Raw genomic sequence first — 26,277 nt, 5'->3', positions numbered from 1 at the left:
ACTCTAAATCATACCTAGACAGAAAACTTAGACATAAGGATCTTGAAATCTACCCCCCCCTTTTTTTTTTGGTCTGACAAGTTTTGCCACTTCTGATGGCTATCTCTTCAAGAGGTGCAAATAGATGAAGTCACCCCAATGACATCAGTAACAGGATATCATTGGCCCACAAGTCAGATGCAGGTATTGGTAAGAAACCAACACCCAGACTTTGAAAAATAAAAGGATAGCCTTCAGACTTTTTCTAAACAGCATCACCTCCCCTCCCAAACAGCCTCTCTCCCTGACCTCTCTTTATCATATCTGAGCTGAAATTCCAGTCACCTGACCTCCTCCTTCTTCCTCCACCCATGTCAGTGAGCACCAGATGCTAGTTCCCCAAGATCTCTTCTATTTATCAGCCTCCCACTACTCCCCAGCTAGCCCAGACCTTTACAATCCCCTGCCCCAGCTATCCAAATAGGTTTGTCTGCTCCCTCCACCTCAGCTTCCTTCTTCCAACCCATTCTACATTCTACTTAAGACTAGTTATTCTAAAGCATGACTCTGACCATATTATAATCCAACTCAAAATCTTCATGGCTTTGATGTTACTTGAAAATACGGTCCGGACCTATTCACCTTGCCTATAAAACATCTCTGCTGTAGCTTCAATGTACCTCCCCAGAGAGAACACTAACTTTAGTCCAATCAAACCGGCTGATCCCTGTTGCTGGCTCCAACCTTTTATTCATGCTTTCTTATTTTACTCCGAATGTTCTCCTTCCTGCCCAAATCTGTCCACATCAAAATCCTATTTATTTTTCATATACATCCTGCTGTATGAAAGACCCTCCTTCCCTGCTGCACCTTGTTTCTACTCTGTATGTCCTGTCCTTCCTGCTCTGGTGTGTATTATAGTTCTCTATGTTCCTTATCATCTCCCACGCCGCCCTTACACATCTTGAAACTAAGGACTGTGTCCCAGGGCCTGGCAGAGCTCTGCACACTGCAGGCATTCAAAATAGTTTACAGAAATAAGGAAGGGTGGGGTGGTGGGCAGGGGGAGAGAAAGGGAATGAAAAGTTCTCAGAAGTAAGAGAGAAGGAGCTCAGAAGGGCTCAGGAAGAGCTGGAAGAGAATCCACTAAGGAAGGAGAAGGAAGGTCCGAAAGAGAAATGGAAAAAACTAAATAAAATGCTGTGGGACAGATCCTGTGTAGTGGGAGAGTGTGTGTTCCAGATTTGCAGGGGAGAAGAACCAAGAACACTCGGTTGCCCATGAGAGGACTTAACACTGACCTTGATTTGATCCCAGGGGCAGATTTCCATTATTTCCTTATCTCCCCACCTCTCACAGTACGGCTGGAGTCCAGGTCGAAACCTGGTCCCTGTGATTTATGAATTCACCTTATTCACCTTAGTCTTACACTTCATCTAGATTTATTTAAAACATCTTATCTCTGTAATAGTTAACTCTGAATTAATGTTGTTCCAGTTCACAAAGTTGGCCTATAGGTTACTTTTATGATAGTCATATCAATCCTGCAAGATAGTTAACAGAATTCCCTGATAGGTGTCTGGCACTTCAGAGTCTGAAAATCTCCTCATCTCACACAGTCATCTTGTTCGGTATTCACTCACGTTTCTATTATTCCCTAATGCCAAGTCACACTCAGGGAAACCCTTCCACTACAGTCTCCAGGATACAGCCTGCTGCTTTACACTTCCATGTCCTTGCACATATGATTCTCTGGGTAGAATTCTTTTAGCGCTTCACAGTCTTCATCACTGACCAGACACACCTGGTATTCTGTAGCTGCCTCAGCTTTGTGGAAGTCCTGGAAGAGGACTCAGGACCAGGGAGATTAAGGGACCCACAACACTTGCCAGTGATAAATCACAGACATTCATCTACACACATCTGCCCCTGGCAACACAGGGAAGGGAGAGCTGAATAATAAAACCCACATCCCTTGCTCTCAGGAGAAAAGAGGACAACTGTTTATACTAATAACAAAGTGGGACAGCAAATATATAAGGGAGAAACTCTGATTTTGTATTGGTTTATTTTTGTGAGTTTTCAATTCTTGTGGAGGCCTCATATGTCTGCATTTTCAGCTCTTTCTTCTGCAGAATTTATTCAAAACAGCTCGTTCTATTCACAGGGGACAAAAGGCATGGGGCTAGAGACCACAGACAACAGGTCAGAAGACCAGACCAATTGAAGTGGTTCTCTGTGACTCAAGGTGGGGGTAAAGCAAAGATTTTCAAGGGAAAAGAAAATGGGGCATACAGTTTGAAAAAATATACCTAATTATGTATTATTTTTCAGATTTGGGAAAAAAAGTTTGTTTTGACAATATAAACCACAGAAAATAGGTAAAGGTCAACAAAACTTTCTTGTCTAGGGGAGAATGCACAGAAGAAATACATTCTGTATATTCATACTTTCAAGGAAGAGGCTGGGGATTTTTCATGGAATGTATCAGAAATGAGGGCCAATTAAATGTGTATGTTTAGCATAAGAGGGCAGAGGAGGTCTTTGCCTACCAGGAACCAGGGACCTCTTCTCAATTTCTAGGCCAGTCTGGTAACCCTGCACACCCAAACTCTTAAAAAGAAGCCTAGATCGAAATTCATGGCAATGCCAGAGTGGGCCTTCCCCTTACTGGAACCAAGGCTAGGGCACAGAACAGACATGGGACAGAGAAGAAAGAAAGCAGGAGTTGCTGGGACGTCAAAAATTCCAGAAACACCATAGGACTTGGGTTTGTGGGATGGTAGATTATAATGGGGTGTGTGTGTGTGTGTGTGTGTGTGTGTGTGTGTGTGTGTAAAAGAGAAAGAAGTTGGGGCAGGGGCTCTGGTTGAAGGGCACAGAGGGTGGTTCTTTTTTTAGAGTGGCAAATGGCCAATTTATGACAAAAACCTGAGCATACACCACATGGGGTGGCGTGAAAGAGAGGAAAAATCCCTCTAAAAAAAATAACTGGTCGCCAGAACCCTAACCCTGAAGTGAAAATTTACTTGGCAGAGAACAAATCCTCTTCAGGCTTGAGGAGCTTAATTTCAATCAGTCTGGGGAGAAGCTGGAAGATGGAGCTGGATGCCCTCCCACTTTCATCAAAGATAAAGCTTTTAGCAACCTGGACTTGCAAATGAGGACCTGTTTCTGGAAAGGATTCATCCAAGTTGCTCTAAGTTGTTCAGACTGTTGCTGTGTCATTGTTTTTCTGCCCCCAAACAAGCAATAAAGGATCAGCACATGAGCCAATTTCCAAACCATAAAGGGACAACGGGCAGATGTGGGCAGACGTGGGATATTCGATACCTGCTCCCTCTGAGGGGCTGCCCCACCTGGGCTCTCAAAGGCAAGCAGGGCCCTGGACGGCAGCACTGGGAAAATTGTATCTGAGTAAACGTACCTCAGAGGATGATCCCACAACTTGTTGATTACAGGAATAAAGGAGTAGAAAAACAAGGAAGAAAACCTGAAATACCCCACCTTGGTATATTTAAATGACTCTGAAAACAGTTTCGTTTCCTCTGTTTGAAAAGAAACTGCTCCAACACAAAGCCATCCGCAATTTTACATTACAGACATTCCAGGAAATGCCCTATGTTTTTGGTTGGAAAGAGTCAGAAGGGCAACTGGATGATAAAGCAACATCTTCTCCAGGTACCCTCAGCACCTGCTGAAAAGAATTCCATTTAGGAGTGAATCTGCAGACAATTTTTTAAGCCTTCATTGTAACCTGGTTTCCCCTAATGTAACGCCAAGTAAAGATGGGGTTAATCTCTCTCTTTATTAGCCTGCTTCCGAAGCTGCTGCCTCCCACATTTTCTCTCCAGGCAAGTACATCTGAAAGTCTCGGGAGGCCTTAAAAAGTCTAGCACTAAATCTTTTGAGTCATTTAATCCCCCAAATCTTCCATGTTAGGAGATAATTTCCTTTATGAAAAGAAACCCTAACCTGGTCCAATTCCGCTCTCAAATTTGCTAATGGAACAAAGAGTGCTCTCATTAGACTCATCCTTGCGGCTGCAGAAGTGTCTCTGGAAGGGCAGGTTTTGCTTTAGCCTGGGGATGGTTTTGGCTGCCGCTCTCCTTGGCTTCCTCTCTCGGCAGGCATCTCATCCAGCCAAGCTCTAGTTAAATTAGACCCAGAGGAAAGAAAATAGGGGAGGCAGGTGCCTGGAGAAAAGGACTGTCTAGTGCCCAGGTTCGCCCAGCTGTGGATGAGCTCCCTTTCTGAGGAATGGGCTATCCATCCTTGGGAGTCCTTAGAGGTGGGAGCATCCCATATGGTTGTAGAAGGAGCTCCTTGGAATGGAGACCAAATGCTCTCTAAGATCCCTTCCAACCCTGAATCTGAGTCTTCATAACTACAGGAGACGGCTTTCAAGGCACATTTGAGAACTTTATTACTTCTCTTTCCTTCCCCCACCACATAAGTCTTTCTTCTGCCCCACAATTAGAAGTAAGAACATTTCACACTTTATTTAAGATTCCATTTCCCTTCACCTCACTTCTGTGGGTAATGGGGGAGAAATCCATTTGCCTGGTTAATCGGAGCCCTCCGCCAACAAGAAGACATTTCAGCAGCTGAGATATGAGCCTACATTAATAACAAGCAATGTTTATTGAGCACTACAATGGGTCCCACACTGTGCTATAAACTTGACATGCATTATCATATTTAATCCACCCAACAATCCAACAAGTGAAATGTTATTATTATCTGGCTATTACAGCTAAGGAAATGTATTAGAGATACACTTCCCCAGCTACCCACATGATGTCCCTGAATGTGGAGCTGGAAGATATGGGTAGAGTCAGCACTCAAGCTCCAAAGCCCCATGCTCTGAACCACTAAAGTTACTCTATTCAGTGGGCGATCCTTCTTTCTACTATCAGTCCTCCTGTTTAAAGAGAAGAGGGAGAAATGTTCCTCTTCTTGAAAGATGTTGTCCTAGAGGACACTTGGGTGGCTCAGTCAGTTAAGTGTCTGCCTTCGGCTCAGGTCATGACCTGGGATGGAGCCCCACATCGGGCTCCCTGCTCAGTGGGGAGCCTGCTCCTCCCTCCACCCCTCCCACCTGCTCATAATCTCTCTTTCTCTCTCTCACTCTCTCTCAAATAAATAAAATCTTAAAAAAAAAGAAAGAAAGAAACTAAGAAAGATGTTGTCCTGCAAAGCTAAAAGAAATAGCAGGCCAGTACTCATGCATTGAGGTAACTGAGAAGGCTAAGAGCCCGAGCATGAGGAAAAGGTTGAGGGAATATAATAGAGAAATAATGGAGCTGAGTTAGCTATCTTCAGGGTCCCAGATTTTAATCTGAGTGCAGTTGGGAGCCGCAAAGAAGGACCAGCTCAGGAGATCCAAAGGATTAATTTCAGTTTTGGAGTGATGGACAAATTATGGCACAGAGCTATCCTAAAAGAATTCTCTGGACAGTTCTGGCTATTTACATTGCTGTCAGTTATGTATCCTGTTCCATCCTTCTGGGTCCCCCAAGTCCCCAATCTTTCTTTTGACTCATAGTATCATAATTTAGGCCAGTGTAAACTGGAAGCTCAAAGAGTTTTTGTTTGATTGCTTGTGTGTTCTGAATCAACATTTTAGTCAAGAGCTTTCACCTTAAAAAATCAGGACTTTCAGTTTCTCTTTAACAATTGGAAGATATGGCCCAAATTCCCACACAGGATAATCAAGGGTGGTGGCTATCCCCTTTAGACACCCCAGTTCTCCACAGTCCTCACCACTCCCTATGGCCTCATTTATTTACAGTATCTGCAGGGTTTGTCACTTGTGCCTTATACCTGTAAGTAGCTCCAAAAGCATAATCATGGCTCTGGATTTAGAAAATTGCTCTTGCATGAACATTGCATGGATCCCCCTACACACACACACACACACACACACACACACACACACAATTTCCACCCTATCATTCTGCTAATATAAAACTCTTGGTAGAATGATCTCAGCGAGATCTCAAAGCCCATCTGTATGGGTGATCAGACCACCGCATTTCTGGCTGTACCCTGGCTCTGCCATGGGATGCACAGTTCTCTTCAGAGAGCAGACCGTCCACAGAACTGTAGGCACTTCCTCTTGTTATATAGCTGCCTGAGGTCACTGCCAGTAAATTACTGGTTTAAGGAAAACAATGACAAGCCTTTTCCATGGAGAACAGAGTTTGCATACTCAATTATTTCCTAAAGTCGTGCCCTCTTTCCCAGCTTGACACCATAATTTTTGAGGCAACAGCACTGAGTCTGTTGTTCTTCCGATCCACAAAGCCACACTGAACCTGCCACATGAACACAGCAAACTTTGAGAGCAATGCATTCCCTGGCAGTGGAACTAACTAGCCAAGTAATGATCATTGCATTGTTAATTAAGTGGCTGCTTTCTTAAAATGACTTACCAGGGGAAGTTCACATTGTATTTGTTTACCAATCTCTCTTTTTCTCTCTGTATAGGAAATTTTGTTGACTGTTCTTGACTGCTACAAAGCTTCAGTGGAAATCACTAATAATCTGACTTCAGTGAAGTCAGACTTTTTAGAAATTCAAAATATGACTTAGATGTAAGATAAAAATGGTACCCCGAAAACCAGTAATAATTTTCCTAAATTTGGTTTATTTCCCAAAGTCTTTTTTCACTTGTAAGCATTAAAGACTTATGGAGTTGAGAAAGGAAGAGTGGGCTGGGTGCAGTGGGGTGAGGAACCATTTCTTCCACCGAACACCAGCTTGGAAATAGTTGACATTTGATAGCATTGTCTCTTTGAGATTTGTAACCCTCTGGTAGAATTACATGCCCTTTTGGGAAATAGTCTCCTGTGTGTGTGTGTGTGTGTGTGTGTGTGTGTGTGTGTTTTGTTTTGTTTTTATCAATTGGGAAAAAATTAACTTTGTCCCTTGAAGTATCCCCTACTGCCATCAATGAAGTTTGTATTCTTTTTCTCTTTCAGAAGCAAAAGTGGCAATTTTTCTTTTAAAAGGCAGGGAGGAGCCAGCAAGGGGACAGGAGACTTGGTGCATTCAGAAGGCCTGTAACGTTGCTGCCTCCTACCATCTACCATCAGGCAGTGGTCTGTCCCTAAGGTTTCTGCCTGACTGCCTTTGAGCCTGTTTGGGGACATACAGGCACAGATACACACACACGCAAACACACTCACACACAAATCAACCAGCAGCAGACCGAGCAACAGGAGGTGGCAGAATGCTTGCCACTATGTCACTGGATTTGCAAGCATCCCCTCCAAACCAAAGCCAAGGCTAGTTATTCCCTGGGCTAAAGCCAGCCTGAGAACTTGGGGACCCTGCCAAAGCCCTGACAGCCCCTAAGCCTGGCTCTGTTGCCAGAGCCACACAGGAAAGTCATTAATTCATTAAATAAAGCTTCAGTAAACGATTAGGGAGCCCATTATTTGTTCATCAGTGAACTAGCTGCATAGAGGATATCTAAGCATTCACTTTAAGGAACCCAGAATATTTGAGGAAGAGGAGAAAAGACATACACTCATTTAAAAATTGAATAACATCCCAAGAGATGCCACTCAAAGCAGTATGTAAGTAGATGCCAAGTGACCTTTCAGAGGAGGGAGCCTTCAGAGGGTGAATAGCAGCCATTAGAGAAAGAAGACATTGTGATGTAGTGGAGAGAGTCTGGGCTTTGGAGCCAGACAGACTGGGTGCAGATCCTCACTGTGTGATCTCTGCCAAGTTCCTTGCCCTCTCTGGACATCAGTTTCCTTACCCGCGGTATAGAGGTGGTACATGCCTTGCAGAATGATTAAAGGGATTATAGGAGGTCAGCTGCCCATCACAAGCATTCAACAAACGTTTGAGTTTTTTGCTTTGTTTTCCTTTTAAGAATATCATAGAGTAGTTGGAAAAAGTAGTTTAGGTAGGTTTGGCCCAGGGGAAAATAAGGAGAGACCGTTCCTCAGGAAAGGAGGACTATTATAGAAAAAGTCATCCTATCTAGTGAATATTTTAGGAAGTGGAAAGGTACAAGATGGGAGGCATTCTGTTTCCTTTTTTAACACTGACTTTTTTTCTGAATATGAAAATGTTTCATGCCTATTACAGAAAATTTGGAAAGCATAGAAAAATGCAAGGAAGAAAGTAAAAAATCAAATATAATTCTGCACCCAGTGAAAACTCCTATAAACATTTTGGTTTTGGGGATGCCTGGGTGGCTCAGTTAAGTGTCTGACTTCAACTCAGGTCATGATCTCGGGGTCCTGGGATCCAGTCCCATGTCAGGCTCCCCACTCAGCTGGGAGTCTGTTTGTCCCTCTGCCCCTCTGCCTGCTTGTGCTCTCTGTCTCTGTCTCTGTCTCTGTCTCTCTCTCTCTTTTTAAGATTTTATTTATTTATTTGACAGAGAGAGGAGTTCAAGTGAGTATGTGCAGAGCAGCAGGAGTGGGAGAGGTAGAAGCAGGCTCCCCACTGAGCAGGGAGCCTGACACAGGGTTTGATCGCAGGACTCTGGGATCAGGACCTGAGCCCAAGGCAGACGTCCAACCAATTGAGCCACTCAGGTACCCCATAAGTAAATAAAATCTTAAAAAAATTTTTTTTTTGTTTTCCTTCCCATCTTTTTCTAGTACCTATTTTAACATAACTGAGTTCACACTATATACATAGTTTTGTATCCTACTTTTTGCACCTATTGTTTCATAAGCATTTTCCCATGTCATTAAAAATTCTTCTTCACAAACATCATTAGCAATGGCCATATGGAATTCCACATGTATGGATATACCAAAATTGTTCCACTAATGGACGTTTAGGGCTGTTCAGATATTTCACTGTCTTAAATAATGCCTCCACGAATATCTTTGTGGCAAAATTCTATTTTCTTGGGATGTTTCTATAGGTGGAATTACTGTTCTAAGGGTCTGCTAACAACAGACAAAATGCTCTCCAGAAAGGATGTCCAATCCACATTTCCCACCAGCCACAAGGGAGAGACACCTGGTCTTATCTTAATGTCCAGATATTATCTTTGAAAAGAAAAATTTTGCTTAATTTGACAGTCACTGAATAGCATTTCATTGTTCTCTTAATTGTCTGCTTCCTTTTAGCAGATATACCTAAAAGGATCTAAAGTAGTCCACAGATAAAGGAAAACCTTTCTTTTGTCTGCAATCAACAAATATTTATTGTGCAAATCATTTTACTCTGGATTTATCCTCTCTCCCTTTTGGGAGCAGGTTTTGAAGTTTCCACCTGTCAGGTTTCCACCATAATGAAGAGAAGAGTTTTGAGGTACAATGCAGCTGACATTCTGGGTCAAAACACAATGATTCTGCCACTACTGAGCTTTGTGAAAAGCAAGTCATGGAACCTATCTGAAATTCTGGTCCTTCAACATCGCCTCCTATCCTAGGATGTGAAAATGTGAGGATCCCAAGTTTTACTCAATGACATAAGAAAAGTGCTTTTAAAAGTCTTCTTTTAATTCTACATAACGTAATATTACGATATAATTTCATCTAGTCATTATCGTGTCCTAAATTAGCAGTTTCTAAGAGTCCCACCTCCTGACCCCCAACATCAGTTTTCAGTAGATGAGGACCTTCACCAACAAACATTAGGGAAGGGGTGCTGACAAAAGAGGAAAACTATGCTCTGTAGAGAAAAGGTTCCCAGCCCCCAGACTATCTCTGGAACACCTCCAGACTGAAAGGTTTTATCTGAAGTAAAGGGGTTGGTGTTCGGGTCCAGCCTGGGCAAATCCTTTTCTTGGGACCGTCCCGGGGTGCGCGTCACAGCGCATTCATCGCTTTCGCCGGCTAACGCTCACATCTCGGTCCCCCGCTGTCAGTGGTGCGGTCACCCCGCCAGCGGTCGCACAAGTTCTCGGCCCCACCCCTCAATAGTTCCCCTGCCCCACCCAGGCTCCGCGCCGGCGGGAAGCGGCGCGAGGATGGAAAGCACTGTCTGGGCGTTCACTGCAAACCCCAGTCTGTCGGGGACTCTTTTAAACGTCTAGCCCTACCTCCGCCTCAACCCGCCCAACCTTCAACCTAATTTCTTTTCCCTGCGACGCTTGTCCTCCACACTGAGTCGTGGAAGACGCCGGACACCCGGCCAGACCTTGGTTCAAGCCGGGCTTGGAATCCCGGGGCCAACCCGGGCAATTCATCTCCGCCAGTCAGCTTTCTGTTTCCTCCGCATGGGGGCCTTATCCTCTGGTTCAGGGCTGTATGCCCAGCGTCTGGAACAGTGAGTCGCACACATTGGCCCTCAATAAATATCTGTTGGCTAAATGCATCGCTGTAATGGTAACACCCACAGGCTGTTGTGAAAATGAATAAGTGATTCTGTGCAAGTTTACCTCGCGATCTGTTACCAAAAACAGTACTATTCGCTAAATTTCTCTTATAATAAAGCACACTCACGTATCTTTTTAAGTAATATTCACTAATTGGTTGCCCGGAAATACACATCTACTTCTTTATCACAGTCTCCCTCCCTAATTATACCAAATAATCCTACCATCTTCTGAAAGTGTTTCCTTATTATGTATACCCGATGCCGGTACTATTACTGTGGATGTGCATATATGGTTGCATACAGTTGTGCTCTGAAGAATCATTTTATTTTCTGAATGGGCTGCATCTGCTGAAAGCGCAGGGAATGGAGTCGGATGTTGGACCTACTTCCAGCATTGCCGCCTACTGGTTGGGTTATTCTGGCACGTCACTACCCTTCTCCCGGTCTCAGTGTCTCCATTTGTAGCATTCCCGGGTCTGGTATTCCATCCACGTGAGCAAGGACGGATGCGCCACACAGGGACGCGTTGGTAGCCCACGCTTCCCACCTCCGTTCAGGCGCATCCAGCTTTCCCAAGTTGGGGAACGCCTCCGGGAGGCCCTCCACAGCTCGACTCACAAGGTGACCTCCAGCTAACAGCAGCCGCTCAGGGGATTCCCAGGTTTACCCCAATTAACCTCACTGGGACTGCAGGAGTGCTTGCCCCGGCCCCTCCCTCAAGCCCTCCTCCCCCACGTCTACCCCCCTCTCCCCCACCCCGCCTCCCTTCTCCCTGCCCCGCCCGCGCACCCACGCGGCGCATGCGCCGCCCGCCGAGCGTGTTTTTATAAAAGTCCAGCTTCACCCAGAAACTTCAGTCTGTTGTCTGCGGCAGCAGGTAGCAAAGTGACCCCGACGACTTGGGTGCTCCGGTAGCCACTGCGGCTGGAGAGCGAGCAGTTACCATGGACGCGTTCCGTGTAAGTCGAGTTTCAACCTGCTTTTTCTTAAACGTAGAAACACGTAAACTTAGAGCGCAACCCCTCTCGGAGCGGGCAGAAGCGACCAGAACGTGGGAGGTGCCGGTACCCCGGAGAAGGAGCATGGAAAGGAGTTTTCGTGCGCTTGGTTACACTGGAGGAGGAGGGTAGGGTTGGAATCTTTTACTCTATAAGTAGAAGATAAAAGATTGGAAGGACCTTTTGGGTGGCTGCATGTGTCTCCCCCTTGAGTCTTGCGGTGCGCGCTAGGCTTGCACGCTGTTTGCAAACATAAGAACATTTTGTGCACAAGTGCAGAGAAGACGTGCGCGCTGCCCCCGGACTCAGACCAAGGGTCTCTCCTTCAGGGGAGGGGGAGGTTTATTTGGAGTGAATTATAAGATCTGAATTTAGAGGTGGAGGGCGGTGCGCCGGGGCTGAGTTCCCAGAGCGAGACAGCGCCCCTGGTTAATTTCAGGCAAAGGCTCCTGGGGACCACTCTTGAGGCTGGGCGAGTGTTCGCTAAACTCTGCACCGCCCGAGGAGCAGTGTCAGTACCCCCTCACAGTGAGCAGAGGGCGGGAAAGGCAGGCGGACCCAAGGTGCTGCTTGCCTGAGAGAGGTCTGAGAATTGGCCGGAGCAGGGAGGTGGCCAGGAGAAACCCGCGCGCCTTGGGGTTGTGGGAGAGACCTCGCGGTCATCGGAAGCCCCACGAGTGGACCCCGGGGTTCGGTAGTTTGGGATAGTACAGAGGGAGGAGTATTAACCCGTCACTGCGCAGCAGGACCCAGAGGTGTGCGCTGCGGGGACTGGGGTGGAGTGAGGTCTTGGGAGGGCACCTGGGCTGCCTGTAGTTGCGGCGCAGACGGGCAGGTGCAAGTGGGGAGACCGTTTGGCTCTCACCGATCCCAATTGCGCTGTTTAACCGTTGGTGGTTTCCTGGAGACTTTTGAAAACCCCTTACCAGGAAGGCTTTTCGTTTCCCCCAACCGCGCGCAATTCAAAGGCGCTTACGGAGGAGCCGCCCATTCTCTCCCCAGCACCCTGTGGGACTGAATTTGGCGAGCTGCCGGGCTGAACCCTGGGAGCTGCTGCGGCTGGCGGTGGGCGTGGGCGTAGTGGGCAGCCGAGGAGGTCCGGCGTTGGACCCCCAGGCCCTTGGTGCGCCCTCCGCCTGGAGGCTTCCAGCTGCAGACCTCCGACCCCATTTACTGGGTCAGTGGCAGGGTGGGAAGCGATCCGGGAGAGTGAGGAAATGAAACTTGGGGCGAGGACCATGAGTGCAGACCCCGTGATCTTCCCCTCCCAGTAAAATGCTGCACTCCCTAACGTCCCAAACGCGCCAATAGATAAACATAGGTAGGGTAGAGACACCCATGTCCCTCTGCCGGCATGTGTGCTGGGCGGTATCCACTTCTAACACCCCTGTTCAATACCCCAAGCGTTAAAGACTCCTCGTTTAAGACCGTATTCTCCTTCCCCACTACATGTTGCTTGAAGTACAGAATGGTTTGTGTTTAGACAAGCGAGGGGAAGGCAATGTTTTGCGCCTTAGGAGAAAGTTTTGGGGACCCCCCCCCATGCTCCTTCCTACCCTTTTCTCTGTCCTGATGAATCTTCATATAGAAAATTAATCCCAGGTCCTCAGAACACGAGTTTCTATTCCCATTCCTCACCTGCTCCCCTCCACCGCCCCAAGGCCCCCACCCCCCATCCTCGAAGCCTAGGAGTGGCCTCTTTGTGTTTTGTTTTGGTATTTTCCCTCCCAAGGTTTTTTTTCTTCCCCCTAGTGGGCGGGGTAGAACAGTTAGCAAAGATGTGACTTTGAAGCCCTCAGAATCTCAGCACCCTTTGGTTCTAAACAAAGAATTTTGTAATTGGTTCTACTAAAGAAGGATATAATGAAATGACTCTGGAGAAAGATGGGGAGGAGATTGCAGGAGTCTATAATAATTCTCTTGTGCTCTTCCCTCACTACTTCATTGGGAGCAGAATGTCCTGAAGAAGGCTGGGATGAGTTGGGTTTTATAAATTACTTTTTAGGGGCACCTGGGTGGCTCAGTCAGTTAAGCATCTTCCTTTGGCTCAGGTCTCATGATCCGGGAGTCCCAGGATCGAGCCCACATCAGGCTGCCTGCTCGTTGTTCCCCCTGCTTGTTGTGTTCTCCTCCTCTCTCTCAAATAAATAAAATCTTTTAAAAATAAATAAATAAATAATGTTTAAAAAATAGCAGAAACATTTTTTTGAACTTGGAGAATGCCAGCTGAACTTGAAAGTTAATGTCCATTCCCTTGCCTTTTTTGCAGATATACCCTTCAGATAACTACACAGAAGATGACTTGGGCTCAGGCGACTATGACTCCATGAAGGAACCCTGCTTCCGGGAGGAAAATGCCCATTTCAACCGTATCTTTCTGCCCACGGTCTACTCCATCATCTTCTTGACGGGCATAGTGGGCAATGGATTGGTCATCCTGGTCATGGGTTACCAGAAGAAACTGAGAAGCATGACAGACAAGTATAGACTACACCTGTCTGTGGCAGACCTCCTCTTTGTCCTCACGCTTCCCTTCTGGGCAGTTGATGCTGTGGCCAACTGGTACTTTGGAAAGTTCCTGTGCAAGGCAGTCCATGTCATCTATACAGTCAACCTCTATAGCAGTGTCCTTATCCTGGCCTTCATCAGTCTGGACCGGTACTTGGCTATTGTCCATGCCACCAACAGTCAGAGGCCAAGGAAGCTGTTGGCTGAAAAGGTGGTCTATGTTGGCGTCTGGATACCTGCTCTCCTGTTGACCATTCCTGATTTCATCTTTGCCAATGTCAGGGAGGCAGATGGGAGGTATATCTGTGACCGCTTCTATCCCAATGACTCGTGGTTGGTGGTGTTCCAGTTTCAGCACATCATGGTTGGCCTTATCCTGCCAGGCATTGTCATCCTGTCCTGCTACTGCATTATCATCTCCAAGCTGTCCCACTCTAAGGGCTACCAGAAGCGCAAGGCCCTCAAGACCACAGTTATCCTCATCCTGGCTTTCTTCGCCTGCTGGCTGCCCTACTACATTGGGATCAGCATCGATTCCTTCATCCTCCTGGAAATCATCAAGCAAGGATGTGAGTTTGAGAGCACTGTGCACAAGTGGATTTCCATCACTGAGGCCCTGGCCTTTTTCCACTGTTGCCTGAACCCCATCCTCTATGCCTTCCTCGGAGCCAAATTTAAAACCTCTGCCCAACATGCACTCACCTCTGTGAGCAGAGGGTCCAGCCTCAAGATCCTTTCCAAAGGGAAGCGGGGAGGACATTCTTCTGTTTCAACCGAATCCGAGTCTTCAAGTTTTCATTCCAGCTAACACTGATTGAAAAGACTTGTATACATTAAAGAACTTTTTTTTTATGTTACACATTTTTTCAGATACAAAAGACTGACCGATACTGTACAGTTTTTTATTGACTGTTGGATTTTTTTCTTGTGTTTCTTTAGTTTTTGTGAGGTTTAATTGACTTATTTATATAAATATTTTTGTTTGTTTTTCATGTGGATGAGTGTCTGTAGGCAGGACCTGTGGCCAAGTTCTTAGTTGCTGTATATCTGGTTGTAGGACTGTAGAAAAGAGAACTGAACATTCCAGAGTGTGTAGTGAATCACTTAAGCTAGAAATGATCCTCAGCTGTTTGTACATAAATAATCTCTCCATTCCAGTGGAACATTTTCTTTTTCCTGTTCTTAAATTGTTTGGTTACACTATGTGATTTTGCTATAGAAGATGGCACTTATAACCAAAGCCTGAAGTGGTATAGAAACGTTGGTTTTTCAGTTTTCAGAAGTGGATTGATCAGCACCTACAATGTACAGTCTTGTATTAAGTTGTTAATAAAAGTTCATGATAAATTTACTCAGTGTTATGTTCTGATTACTGTTGACATTCCTTTGGCTAACAGAAGTCAAAAATAATAACATATTTTTGGCAAGTCAGGTCCTTTCCTGGTTGTTGTACTATTTTGCTTAACCCTTATCGTAATTCTATGATAGGAACTCTGGCTCAATTATTAATAGTAGAACTACAGTTTGTAGGGCAGGAAACTGAGGCACAGAAATACTAAGTGACCTGGTTAAAGGCATGGTAAGTAGCACAGCCAGTATTCCAAACCAGGGAATCTGTCTTCAAAATCTGAAGTCTCAACCACTTCAACTCCTAGACATTTAGAAACGTCCAGCCAGTTCCTATGAAAAAGAATCTTTCTGAAGGATAAATGTGTGTAAAGGATAAAAGGTTTTAGATTTTACTATGACTGACACCTTTTACAATCTAGGTCCGTGCTGTGCCAAGCCTAGTATGCTTTTCTCCTCTGATTGTCTCAATCTAGATACCATCATTCCCTTTTCACAGACAAAGGAACTGAGATTCATAGACTTTCCATAAACTGGCACTTTCAAGGGGACAAACCAGGAGTTGATTGCACTCATCGTTCCAGCCCATGCTCTTCACCATACCACTGTTGTTCCCCAGAACACCTGGTCATAAGTCAACTGAACTGTTATTGAAAATAAAGCCAAAAGTGAATGTTTTCTTCATAAAATTAACCATGCCAAAAATACCCCTCTTGCAATATCTTCTATGCAAATCTCAACACTTAATCTATTGTAACACCTAGCACCTCAAGGGTTTAACCAAGCAGATAAAAGTTAAATTGGTGTTTTCAGAGCTCAGAAGAAAGGTTCACTGAACCAAGCTCCTCATTGCCCACATTTTGCACAAGATTTTGGAGTCTTATGTAATAACCCCCGTAGCTATTTACACTACTGTTGTGCAAGCCCCAGGCTCTTGAGTACATTTCAGCTCTGGTCTCCATTTAAAGATAAGTTCTAAACGATATAGCAGCCATACCTATCTCATTTTGAAACACAAACAGGGCACTCCAGACACACACTCAAAGATAATAACCAGGATATAATCAAGGCAATATTTGGTCTACTTTTCATAATTGTTTCTGGCACAGAAAATCTATTTTGGAGGAAAAATTGCAATGTATTATCTTTGTGAGGCAAATCACATTTGTCGAAAGCAAATTATAGATCCTGTGAAGGGAAATAACTTAATTACTTAAAATAGAATCCAATTTGGCTGTACATTTCTGCTGCAGTCTATGGATCTGGAATAATTCAGAGTGGTATTCCTATTCCACTTGAGAACACAATTAGATTTCATATAGGAAATTATCTTGAGGTTTCTTGGTTTTTCCCTGGGTAGCCTAATTGGATCACCCTTCATTTAAGCATAGTTTTACATGTACTCTTTGGAAGGCTTAGTCTTAAAACCATGACCATTGTAAAAGTCTTCACTTGAACTTTCTCTATAAATATTTATTCTTGAGACAATAGAAGGAATCCTTGGAAGGAATTCGTTTTCTTTCTCCTCTTGGCTTTAAACCCAGTCACCCCAGATTCCTCTCCTTTACCCTGGAGTCACAACAAAAGGAACCGAGCTGAAACAAAATTCCCAGTGTCACCAGTCTTAATGGATATTTCATTCTCTCTTGGAACAAAGGTGGGATAACTCTTTTTTAAAAAAGAAGAAAAGGCTTGGCTCTCTCCTTGCCCCGAAAGCCCCACCCCCCATCATTCTCTGTCCCCACCCTGACATGTTCCAAGTGGCTCTAAAGCATTCCCTGTGTCGTGGTTTGTTCGACAATGCTGGGAAACCCAGTCTGCTAGCCAGCCCTTGCATGAAGTAGCTGATTGTTCCCTCTCCTTGTCCCTTATGAATGAGGCCCTTGAAGGTCAGTAATGTAGATCCAATTGTATAATGGAAGCTAAAATATTTAAATTGTATGCATGCTGCCACTAATGGCATAAATATGACATCTGAGTTATTAATAACATTAAGCCTGTAACTGGGGAGAAAAGAAGATGTTTTTATCTTGCAAAGCCTTTGTTTTCCTAAAATGCTACTGGGCAATTCACCTCCCCCTAATTGGGCTTCTCAGCCTCCTTTTGTAGTTATGCCTATGTTAAAATAATAATTCTGGGGTACCCTTTTAAGAGGATAACCTACAGGTTTTATTTTTAACAATCTAATAAGCTTGACTTTCTCCAAGCTTATTGTCAGATAGTAAAGGCTCCACAAACAGAATTGAGTTGTCATTATGTCCATGTAATACTCACTGAGGAGGGGCAAGGACCACTGGAGACAAAATTCACATTACCTTAGAAAATAACTTCAAACAACACTTAAAAATGTGACATTGCAGCCTGGCATCATAGGGATGTACCCAGCCTACTTTGAGGAGGTCTCCACCTGGCTGTCAATATGGCTTAGTCAGTCAGTGCTGGAGATCCAAAAGTTAGCCAGAGGAATGACCTTTCCATGAGCACAGCCTAAGAGAAACATTGGTAAACTCTGGAAACATTTTGGGTTATTATACTGGGAGGGGTGGGTGGGTAAAGTGCTACTGGCATCTATTGGATAGGGGTACAATTAGCCGGCCCAAAGTGTCCGTAGTGCTCAAGACTGAGAATGCTTTTTCAAGATGAGGGCCATGAGGGAATGATAACAATTATGAAAATAAGGATATATCCAAACAGTATAATCCCATGAAATTATCAACCGACAGAGTTCCAAGGTCTCCCTTGAGCACCTCTACCTGGTCTCACTTCGATGTGTTGTCCTTATTCAACACACACCATTTTCTACCACCTTTACTTCAGTGTCACTTTGGCATAATGAACATGTCTTTCTGTTTGGCTTCTTCTCTCATGCTACGCTAGAAGACATCCCACTAAGGGAAATAAATGGCAAAGGGTGACTGCTGCAGATTCTCTAGCTCCCACCCAATATCTGTCTCCCCAAAGACCACAAAGTTTACTCAGCTAATCCTCACCACAGCCTGTGACTCAGTTTGGAACACGTCCCACTTTGCTCCTTTTATTTAAAAAATAAACAAGGAGCGATGAGGTACCAGGCCATTGTTCCATTGTCTGCAAGTGACTTGGATTAATTTAAAGCAATCCCGTTAAGTCCAACAATTAAAATCTAAAACCTTCTGAAAAATCCTTCTTTCAACTGAAAGTGCAAACTGTTTGCAGGCTGAGTTGAGGGATCCACAATATTAAGAAGCCACAGAAGGGGGAAGGATTTTTCAAAATCAAACAGATAAAGGTGCTCAATCAAACCATACCAGGTGCTGAATGTTTATCTGGTAAAGCCAGTCCACAATTAAGTTGATTTACATATTACAGTTCAATTAACTAGAACCCAACTCATCAACACTCTTAATTAAAGGGAATTACTTCCTCATATTTGGCTCCATCAGAAGGAAAGTAATATTTATTGAGAACTAACTGAACTCCGGGCACACTCGTCCATGTGTTCCTCAGAAAAACCCAGCCAGTTAGGTATTACTCTCCCCATTTTCAGGCAAGAACACAGAGAAGTTAAACTACAATAATGGGGTTGTGTTCTTTGCCCTATGCATACTATAAAAGGCACTGAAGCAAAACCACCACATTCTGGGACACGTCCTCAAATTCCCAATATCTTCAGTCCAAATGCCTCTATCTTTTCTAGGTTGACTTCTGTGTGATAACAAAAACTGTTACCATTCACCTTGAGGGCTTCCTATGTACCAAGGTACTTTGATTATTTAATCTTCATGACCACCCTATGTAGTAGGTATTATTATCTGACTGTTTTACAGATGGAGAAACTGAGGCAAAATTTATCCAACATCATATGAATGGTAAAGCCTAGATTTGAACACAGGCAGGTTGACACTAGTGTGTGTCTTCTTAAGCACTACAGTAACTTTATTATCTTCTATCATGTCAGCCAGGCTAATAACCATGAGGTCAAAAAGATCCTCCATGCTCTTCAATCCTCTTGAGGGTTCACTAATAGACACTTGCGTGATTATACTTTGTAAAGCAACAAAGCACTGATTTTTAAAAAGATTTTATTTATTTATTTATCTATTTACTTACTTATTTGAGAGAGAGCATGAGAAGGGGAGAGGGAGAGGCAGAGAAAGAGAGACAAGCAGACTCCCCACTGAACTGGGAGCCCACATGGGGCTTAATCCCAGGACCCCGAGACCGTAACCTGAGCCAAAGTCAGACGCTTAACCAACTGAGCCACCCAGGCGCCCCAGACACCGATATTTTAGAAAGATTTTCACTATAAGTCATTGAAATAAGATGGGATTAAGTGCCCGGAACATAGTAGGAGCTCAATAAACATGTGTTGAATGAGCGAATGAATGAACACCCGTGAATTTCTATTCCGAAGAGCACACCACATCAAACATTCTGATTAATGTTGGCATGTGACTTGACCTCCATCCTTCATTCTTTCAGGCATTCTTTAATTGAACCATTTATTGAACAACACCCTGGGCCAGGCAGGTATGCAAGTTGCTCACAGTACAGAGGAAGATGTAATCCTTTGGTGTTCTAGATAAGCTGGAAAGTTAGCCAAAGGACTCCCAGACTTTCCAAACTGCCTTACATTTTAAGATATCAAAATTTCCACCTGCCCACTCAATTTTCCTATTATATAATACCCCCTCAGTCCCAGTCTTGTTTCCACTGATTCCGCATTTAGGGAAGAGCAGATCCCTGCCCACCTCACAAGCTGGGTGAGCATCCTGGTCTGTTCACATCATAAGGATAAGAGCAGAAATTCTGCCAAACCATAGGATATGGGAAGGAGCCCTAAAGGCAGTTTCTTGGCCTTTTGTCCACAGGAGACAACTTGTTAGGCCCTTGGGATTAAAGAAGGAAATCAAGACCATCATTTTAGGCCACATCCTGCATCCTCTGGCAAGCCTGCTCAGTCTCTATCAGTCTAAAGTGAGCTTTTCCATCCCAAATTCTGAGCTCATGAAGTCTGCGGTGTGTAAGCTAGCACAAATAAAAGGCTTTTGAAAAGTTAAAAGCAGCTTTTGTGTGTCATTACAGTTATTCTCTTTTCATTTTGAAAATAAATTTTGCTTCTTAACTCATTTAATGTCTTAAGTGCAGAGACCTTTGCAGCTTAACATAGTTAATTCATTGATTTGATTTGATTTGATGAAAAAATAATCGGATTCCATAAGGTTGTGCCAGTGTTGGCTAAAATTATATAAGGTTAGCTCAGTGGGTTTGAACCTGATGTTTCTAAAGTCAGGATCAAGGGTGAGTCCCACCGGGACCATCTTTTTTTTTTTTTTTTTTTTAAGATTTTATTTATTTATTTGGCAGAGAGAGAGAGAGAAAGGGGGAGAGCACAAGCAGGGGGAGTGGCAAGCAGAGGAAGAGGGAGCAGCAGACTCCCCACTAAGCAGGGAGCACGACATGGGGCTCGATCCCAGGACCATGGGATCATGACCAGAGCTGAAGGCAGACGTCTACTTAACCCACTGAGCCACCCAGGTGCCCCACACTGGAGCCATTTTAAAGTAATGATACCCACAGATGCAAAGACAATGTCTATCTTGTTTATAGCTGTATCTCCAGTCTCCGGAACAGGAGTGGAAAGCTTTTTCTGTAAAGGGCCAGACAGTAAATATTTTAGCCTCAGCAGGCCGCACAGTTTCTGCCATAACTACTCAACTCTGCCATTGTAGAAGGAAAGTAACCAGAGACAATACATAAATGAATGAGCATAGCTGTGTTCCCACAAAACTTTATTTGTGGACACTGAAATTTGAATTTCATATGCTTTTTAAGTATCATAAAATATTATTCTTCCTTTGGTTTTTTTCCAACAATTTTATAAAAATGTAAAAGCCATTCTTTGCTCCCAGGCTATGAAAAACAGGTGGCAGGTCAAGTCTGACCTGCAGACGATAGTATGCTGACCCCAGGTCTAAACAATGCTTAAAATATAGTAGAAACTCAATAAACATGAATGAATAAGTGAAACTAAATATAGGAAAGTTTACTCTTAAGTTAGCTTAAGGAACCAAGAAGAAACCCAGTGAACCAGTGACCTTCAACTATTTGCAAAAATATCACACCTACCACTTATAAAGCACTTTACCATTCACAAAATGCTTTCACAGGTGGGACCACAACGTGGGTCTGTGCCATATTGGTTGGCAAGATCCTGCTGCCTTACTAGGTCTATTATTTAGGGAAGAAAGGCCTGGGATAACAGAGTTGCCTTTTTTTTTTTTTTTAAAGATTTTATTTATTTATTTGACAGAGACAGCCAGCGAGAGAGGGAACACAGCAGGGGAGTGGGAGAGGAAGAAGCAGGCTCCCAGCCGAGGAGCCCGATGTGGGGCTCGATCCCAGAATGCTGGGATCACGCCCTGAGCCGAAGACAGACGCTTAACGACTGCGCTACCCAGGCGCCCCAGAGTTGCCTTTTTTATCCACTTTTGTGCTCTACCCTTCTCATCTCCCAGAGCACAGGTGAAGGTGGCATCTGCTTTTATAACTCCCTGTAGCAAGAACAACAACAGCTCACCAATAAAAGTTGTTGAGGTGCTGACTAACCTTTCCCGGCGGCGAGCAGCGTGAGTTTGACTCTTCCAAAATGATAGTCACCAGTTACAACTTTTGGCAGCAGCTCCCCAGTTAGTAAATAGGACAAAAGAAAAAGCCATAATCCACTGCAATGAATAGTGTTTCACAGCCACAAAAGCCCAAGAAAAATCAATGGTACAGAAAGCAGTTTTGGACCTCACCCCAGCTTTTGGAGGACTGGGTATAGTTCTCTTCCCTTTACACTTTCAAGTGCCTCATGGGAATGTCAGAATTAATCTCCAAGTGGCTGCCACTGTTAGGTCTCTTACTAAAAATGTCCCCAAGTGAACTTCCTCACTTTATAGAACATTCTTTCCAAGGTGAGAAGCCCAACTGCTGTCTCAGATGAGAAGACTCCATAAAGCTGAAGCAACTTTAAAGTACTTTCTGTTTTAAAGAGCATTTTCTGTTATATCTGCCTGACAGTATAAAAATGACTGCTCAGTCACCACCATCCTGAGTGAAGGAAAACAAGCTATACTGGCTAAAGTGGCCTTGGAAAAAAAAATCCCTGGCTGAGCCAAAACCCTACTAGTATGGAGTGGGGGGAAAAAAAGAGAGAGAAAGAGAGATGTGGAAGAAATAATAAATAAAATGAGAAAGGACACAAAGTGCCAATTCGTAAAAGAGGAAATAAAAGTGATAAACAAAAATATGAGGAAATGTTCGACCTCACTGGCAACCAAATAAATAAAAATCAAAACAACAGCACACTACTTCTCACTTATCAAACTAGCGAACATTTTCAAAGTAGCAATGTTCCAAGGATAAGGACCCAGTGAGCCAGGCATCACCGAGCGCTGGGGGTCAGGGGCAAAGGGACCAGACCCTACCAAAGTCACTGGACATGCCCTGGGAGTTGTGATGCTCATTCCGTTTAACAGAGAGAGACCATCTCTGGGCATTTAATTTTAGGAAACAATCCTAAATATTAAAAATGTTTTGTGCACAAAGGTGAGTTTTGCATTTAGAATTTTTAAAAAGGCAGGAAGTTGAATACATACTTGGCAGCAAAATGAGGATTAAGGAAGCTATGGTGAATCCACTCCCTGGAATATAATCTAGCTTCTTAAATAATGTTTACACAGGCTACTGGAAAACTTTTATGATGTGTGAGATGAAAGAAGCAGGTTACAAAATTGTGTGTGTTATCTGATTATAAACGTTTTTAAAAGTCTCTGCATATGAGCACTGAGTGTTATGTAAGACTGATGAATCACTGAATTCTACCTCTGAAACCGATAATACGCTATACATTAATTAACTGAATTTAAATAAATTTTTTTAAAAATTGAAAAAGTAAATATACTTAATTTTTTTAAAAGTCTATTCATATGAAAAAAGATGAAATGTTATTAGCAGCAGTTAAGCCATAGGTTTTTTGGTTGATTTTTAAATCTTGGTTTCTCTGTATCCTCAAAATTTATTATAATGAATAATGAAAAGATAATCAGCTTGTTTTAAAAGGCATAGGTCAGGGAAGAAGGAAGTGCAGGAGCTCCTTCCTAGGCTATAAACACTCCAAGATAGGAACACAGTCTTTTCCCTTTTTTTTTTTTTTTTTTTTTACTTACCCTCGGGGGCCCAAGTAGGCATTAAATATGTAAGCAAATCAAAATCTAAGCCTGCAGTAAACACCTCAAGATTACAAAATCAAAATGCTAAAGACAAGCAATTGAAAACAGACAACAGGCTTTAAGGTATAGCCAATCAAACAACTTCCTTTCTTCCCTTCTGAATCTTTTTTGTGTTAAGTCTTTCTCTGGGCTTCTATCAAGGAGCACTCCAAACTACTTCTGGTATGATGCTACCCTATTCCAGCCCAATTTGCTCAAAGAAAATCTTACACTTTTTAATGTGCCTCAGTTTATCTTTTAACAGTTTGATATATTTTTTTTAAAATCAGACATGTCCATTACCCTCAAGGTATTTAGAATCTAGTAGTAGAATTTACTAACAGCAGAAATCTTAACGTTATATTCCCGATAGAGCCTTTGATATAATCAGTGTTTCTGAACTGACAGTCATGATGTCAAGGAAGGGCTCTAGAGAATTCCACAAGTAGAAGAGAATGGTAGCCATGGGCCCAGACTGTGCTTACGGTGAGCGAAGCAATTTTGAATCAGTACATAGTTACGGCACCATCTTTACAAGGCTGGCCTGTTAAAGCTCTCATAGAGGTGATATGCATCTGGGGTCTCTCAAAAGACTTCTCTCAGAGAGGTCAGGTCTTTCAAAATCCACAGGAAAGTAAACATACTAGAAAACCCTAAAGGAAATCTCTAAAAGCGTTAGGCATTCATACATGACGGCAATACCGTGGGGCCAGAAATGGGAACAATGTGTAAGTGGTCAACCCTAAATACTCCATTTTTGTATTGTATTAGAAAGGAAATGTCATGTTAGGGAAGAACTTCCTTCATTCTAATAAGTCCCCAAAATATAGCGGCACACAACAATGGTGGTTTACAGCATGTAACATAATGCAAGTTTTGGAGGTGGGAAATGCCAGCCAAGAAAGACCAATGTTCACTTTTGTGAAGGGCATCCCACAAGCCCATTACTTTTATTACTTGAGATAGGCTCAGGAATCAGGAAGACAGAAGGGACTAGAAAGGAAAAATTAACATTTTTCCTATGGTTAAAATGAAATTAATGTTTTAATAAGTAATAAATTTCATAATTTGTATTTTTCTGGGAAACAAATTGTCCCACATGTCTATAGAGTATATAAATTCTCTTTGGGGTGCCTGGGTGGCTCAGTCAGTTAAGCATCTGCCTTCAGCTCAGGTCATGATCCTAGGGTCCTGGGATCCGGCCTCAGTGGGACTTCCTGCTCAGCAGGGAGTTTGCTTCTCCCTCTCCCCACCTTCTGCCCCTCCCCACCTCGTGTTCTCTCTCTATCTCTATCTCTCTCTCTCAAATAAGTAAATAAAATCTTTAAAACCAAAAATTCTCTTCAAAAAATATATTTTAATGAGAAAGATACTATCTGGTTAGATTTAGATTTTAAATTCACATGGTAAAGAAATCTCCATTGGTAGTTTCAAGCATATGGTCATTTATGAGTTGTAACTTGTTTCTTTTTTATGATGTGTGATGTACTTGATTAAGCATTACAAGTTCACCCAGGAATTATCAAAGAATTTAAGCCTTTATACCTCATTGTCTGCTTTTTAGATACACTTATATAATTCTTTGACTATAAATCAGACATTTGCCTTGTTTCATATAATTTTTATTTTTCATATTATTTTATTGTATTTTATTTCTTTTCGCATTTGCATCCAACACAAAGTAAAACACCTTAAACCAAAGAATTGCTTAATGGCACGTTTTTATGGATCTCTATTATGGGCTCTAAGTAGTACTCCCCAAAATTCATATGCTGAAGCCCTAACTCCCAGTACCTCAGAACGTGACTGTATTTGGAGATGGTTTCTTTAAAGAGGGAACTGAGTTAAAATCAGGTTTCTGTGGGCCCTAATGCATGACTGGTGTCTTTATGAAGAAATTAAGACACAGACACTCACAGAGGGAAGATCACGTGAAGACACAGGGAGAAGATGGCCATTTACAAGCTAACATGAGAGACCTCAGGCGAAACTAATCCTGCTGACACCTTGATTTCAGACTTCCAGCCTCCAGAACTTAAGAAAATTGATTTCTGTTGTTTTAGCTACCCAGTCTGTGGCTCTTTGTTATGGCAGCCCTACCAAACTAATACAGCCTCTGTATAAAATGCTATTATAGTATGTCTTGTTCTTGTCTCTTCTGTTTAATATAAACAGAAAAAAAATGGTCCTTAAGATATACATTCAATCATTCAATATTCATCAAGCATCTGCTATGTGTCAAGTGTTGGGATGTGACAGTAACAAACAAAAATCTCAGGTCTCGTGGAACTTACAGACTAGTAACAAGAACTTATTCTTCTTCTGGAATTATTCTTCATTTCAGAAATAGTCCTTATATAGTGAGCAGCTAAAACTCTTCAGACAGAATGAGCTAGGAAAGGAAAACTGTAAAATCTAAAGAAATACAACCCTAACATTTTAATCTTATATCATTATATTACTGGAAGCCCTCTATGTTGGTTGGATGTTCTGAGAAGCAGAGGCTGAGAGAGGGTTAGGAAGGCAACAGGTCTATTGGAGGGGATATCCCAGGAAAGATCAAAGGGAAAGGAAGGGAATTGGGAAGAGAAAGCCTTCAGACTGCGATCTTAGGGAGGAAGAGGATTGGGAAGAGAGAGCCTCAGATCACAGTGCAGACCCAGCAAAGTCTTGGCCAACCCAACTGGTAGCTCCAGGGAAAAGGGCACCTAGTAGAGAAGCCCCACATTGGGCAGAAATGGCTAGGTCCTGGCATTCTGACCATGCTCTATCATTTGCTGGGGCCTGCCTGGGTAGAGCTGGCATAGTGGCCTCTGCTAGAGAGCTTGGGTGTGACCTGAAGGCACTCACAGCTGGAAACTGTCAGCTGACTGAACTCCAGACAAGTTCTTTCTTGAAGGAAGTTC

General features: G+C 43.3%; 1 protein-coding gene and 1 long non-coding RNA gene across 2 annotated transcripts in view; one reads left to right on the top strand and one right to left on the bottom strand.

Annotated features, from left to right (window-relative positions):
- LOC130544445 (uncharacterized) overlaps window positions 1-26,277 on the bottom strand; it is a 160,011-nt gene that overhangs the window by 17,530 nt on the left and 116,204 nt on the right. The gene's annotated exons all lie outside the window — the stretch shown is intronic.
- Window positions 11,131-15,141, top strand: CXCR4 (C-X-C motif chemokine receptor 4). Its single transcript, XM_026510071.2, has 2 exons — window positions 11,131-11,243; window positions 13,552-15,141. Exons 1-2 carry the CDS (start codon window positions 11,229-11,231, stop codon window positions 14,596-14,598), a joined length of 1,062 nt encoding a protein of 353 aa, XP_026365856.1. The 5' UTR covers window positions 11,131-11,228; the 3' UTR covers window positions 14,599-15,141.

The sequence above is a fragment of the Ursus arctos genome, unplaced genomic scaffold (genome assembly GCF_023065955.2).
Source record: "Ursus arctos isolate Adak ecotype North America unplaced genomic scaffold, UrsArc2.0 scaffold_1, whole genome shotgun sequence".
NCBI lineage: Eukaryota > Metazoa > Chordata > Mammalia > Carnivora > Ursidae > Ursus > Ursus arctos.
Note: the sequence above shows the minus strand (reverse complement) of the source record. Positions and strands in the feature narration are given on the sequence as shown.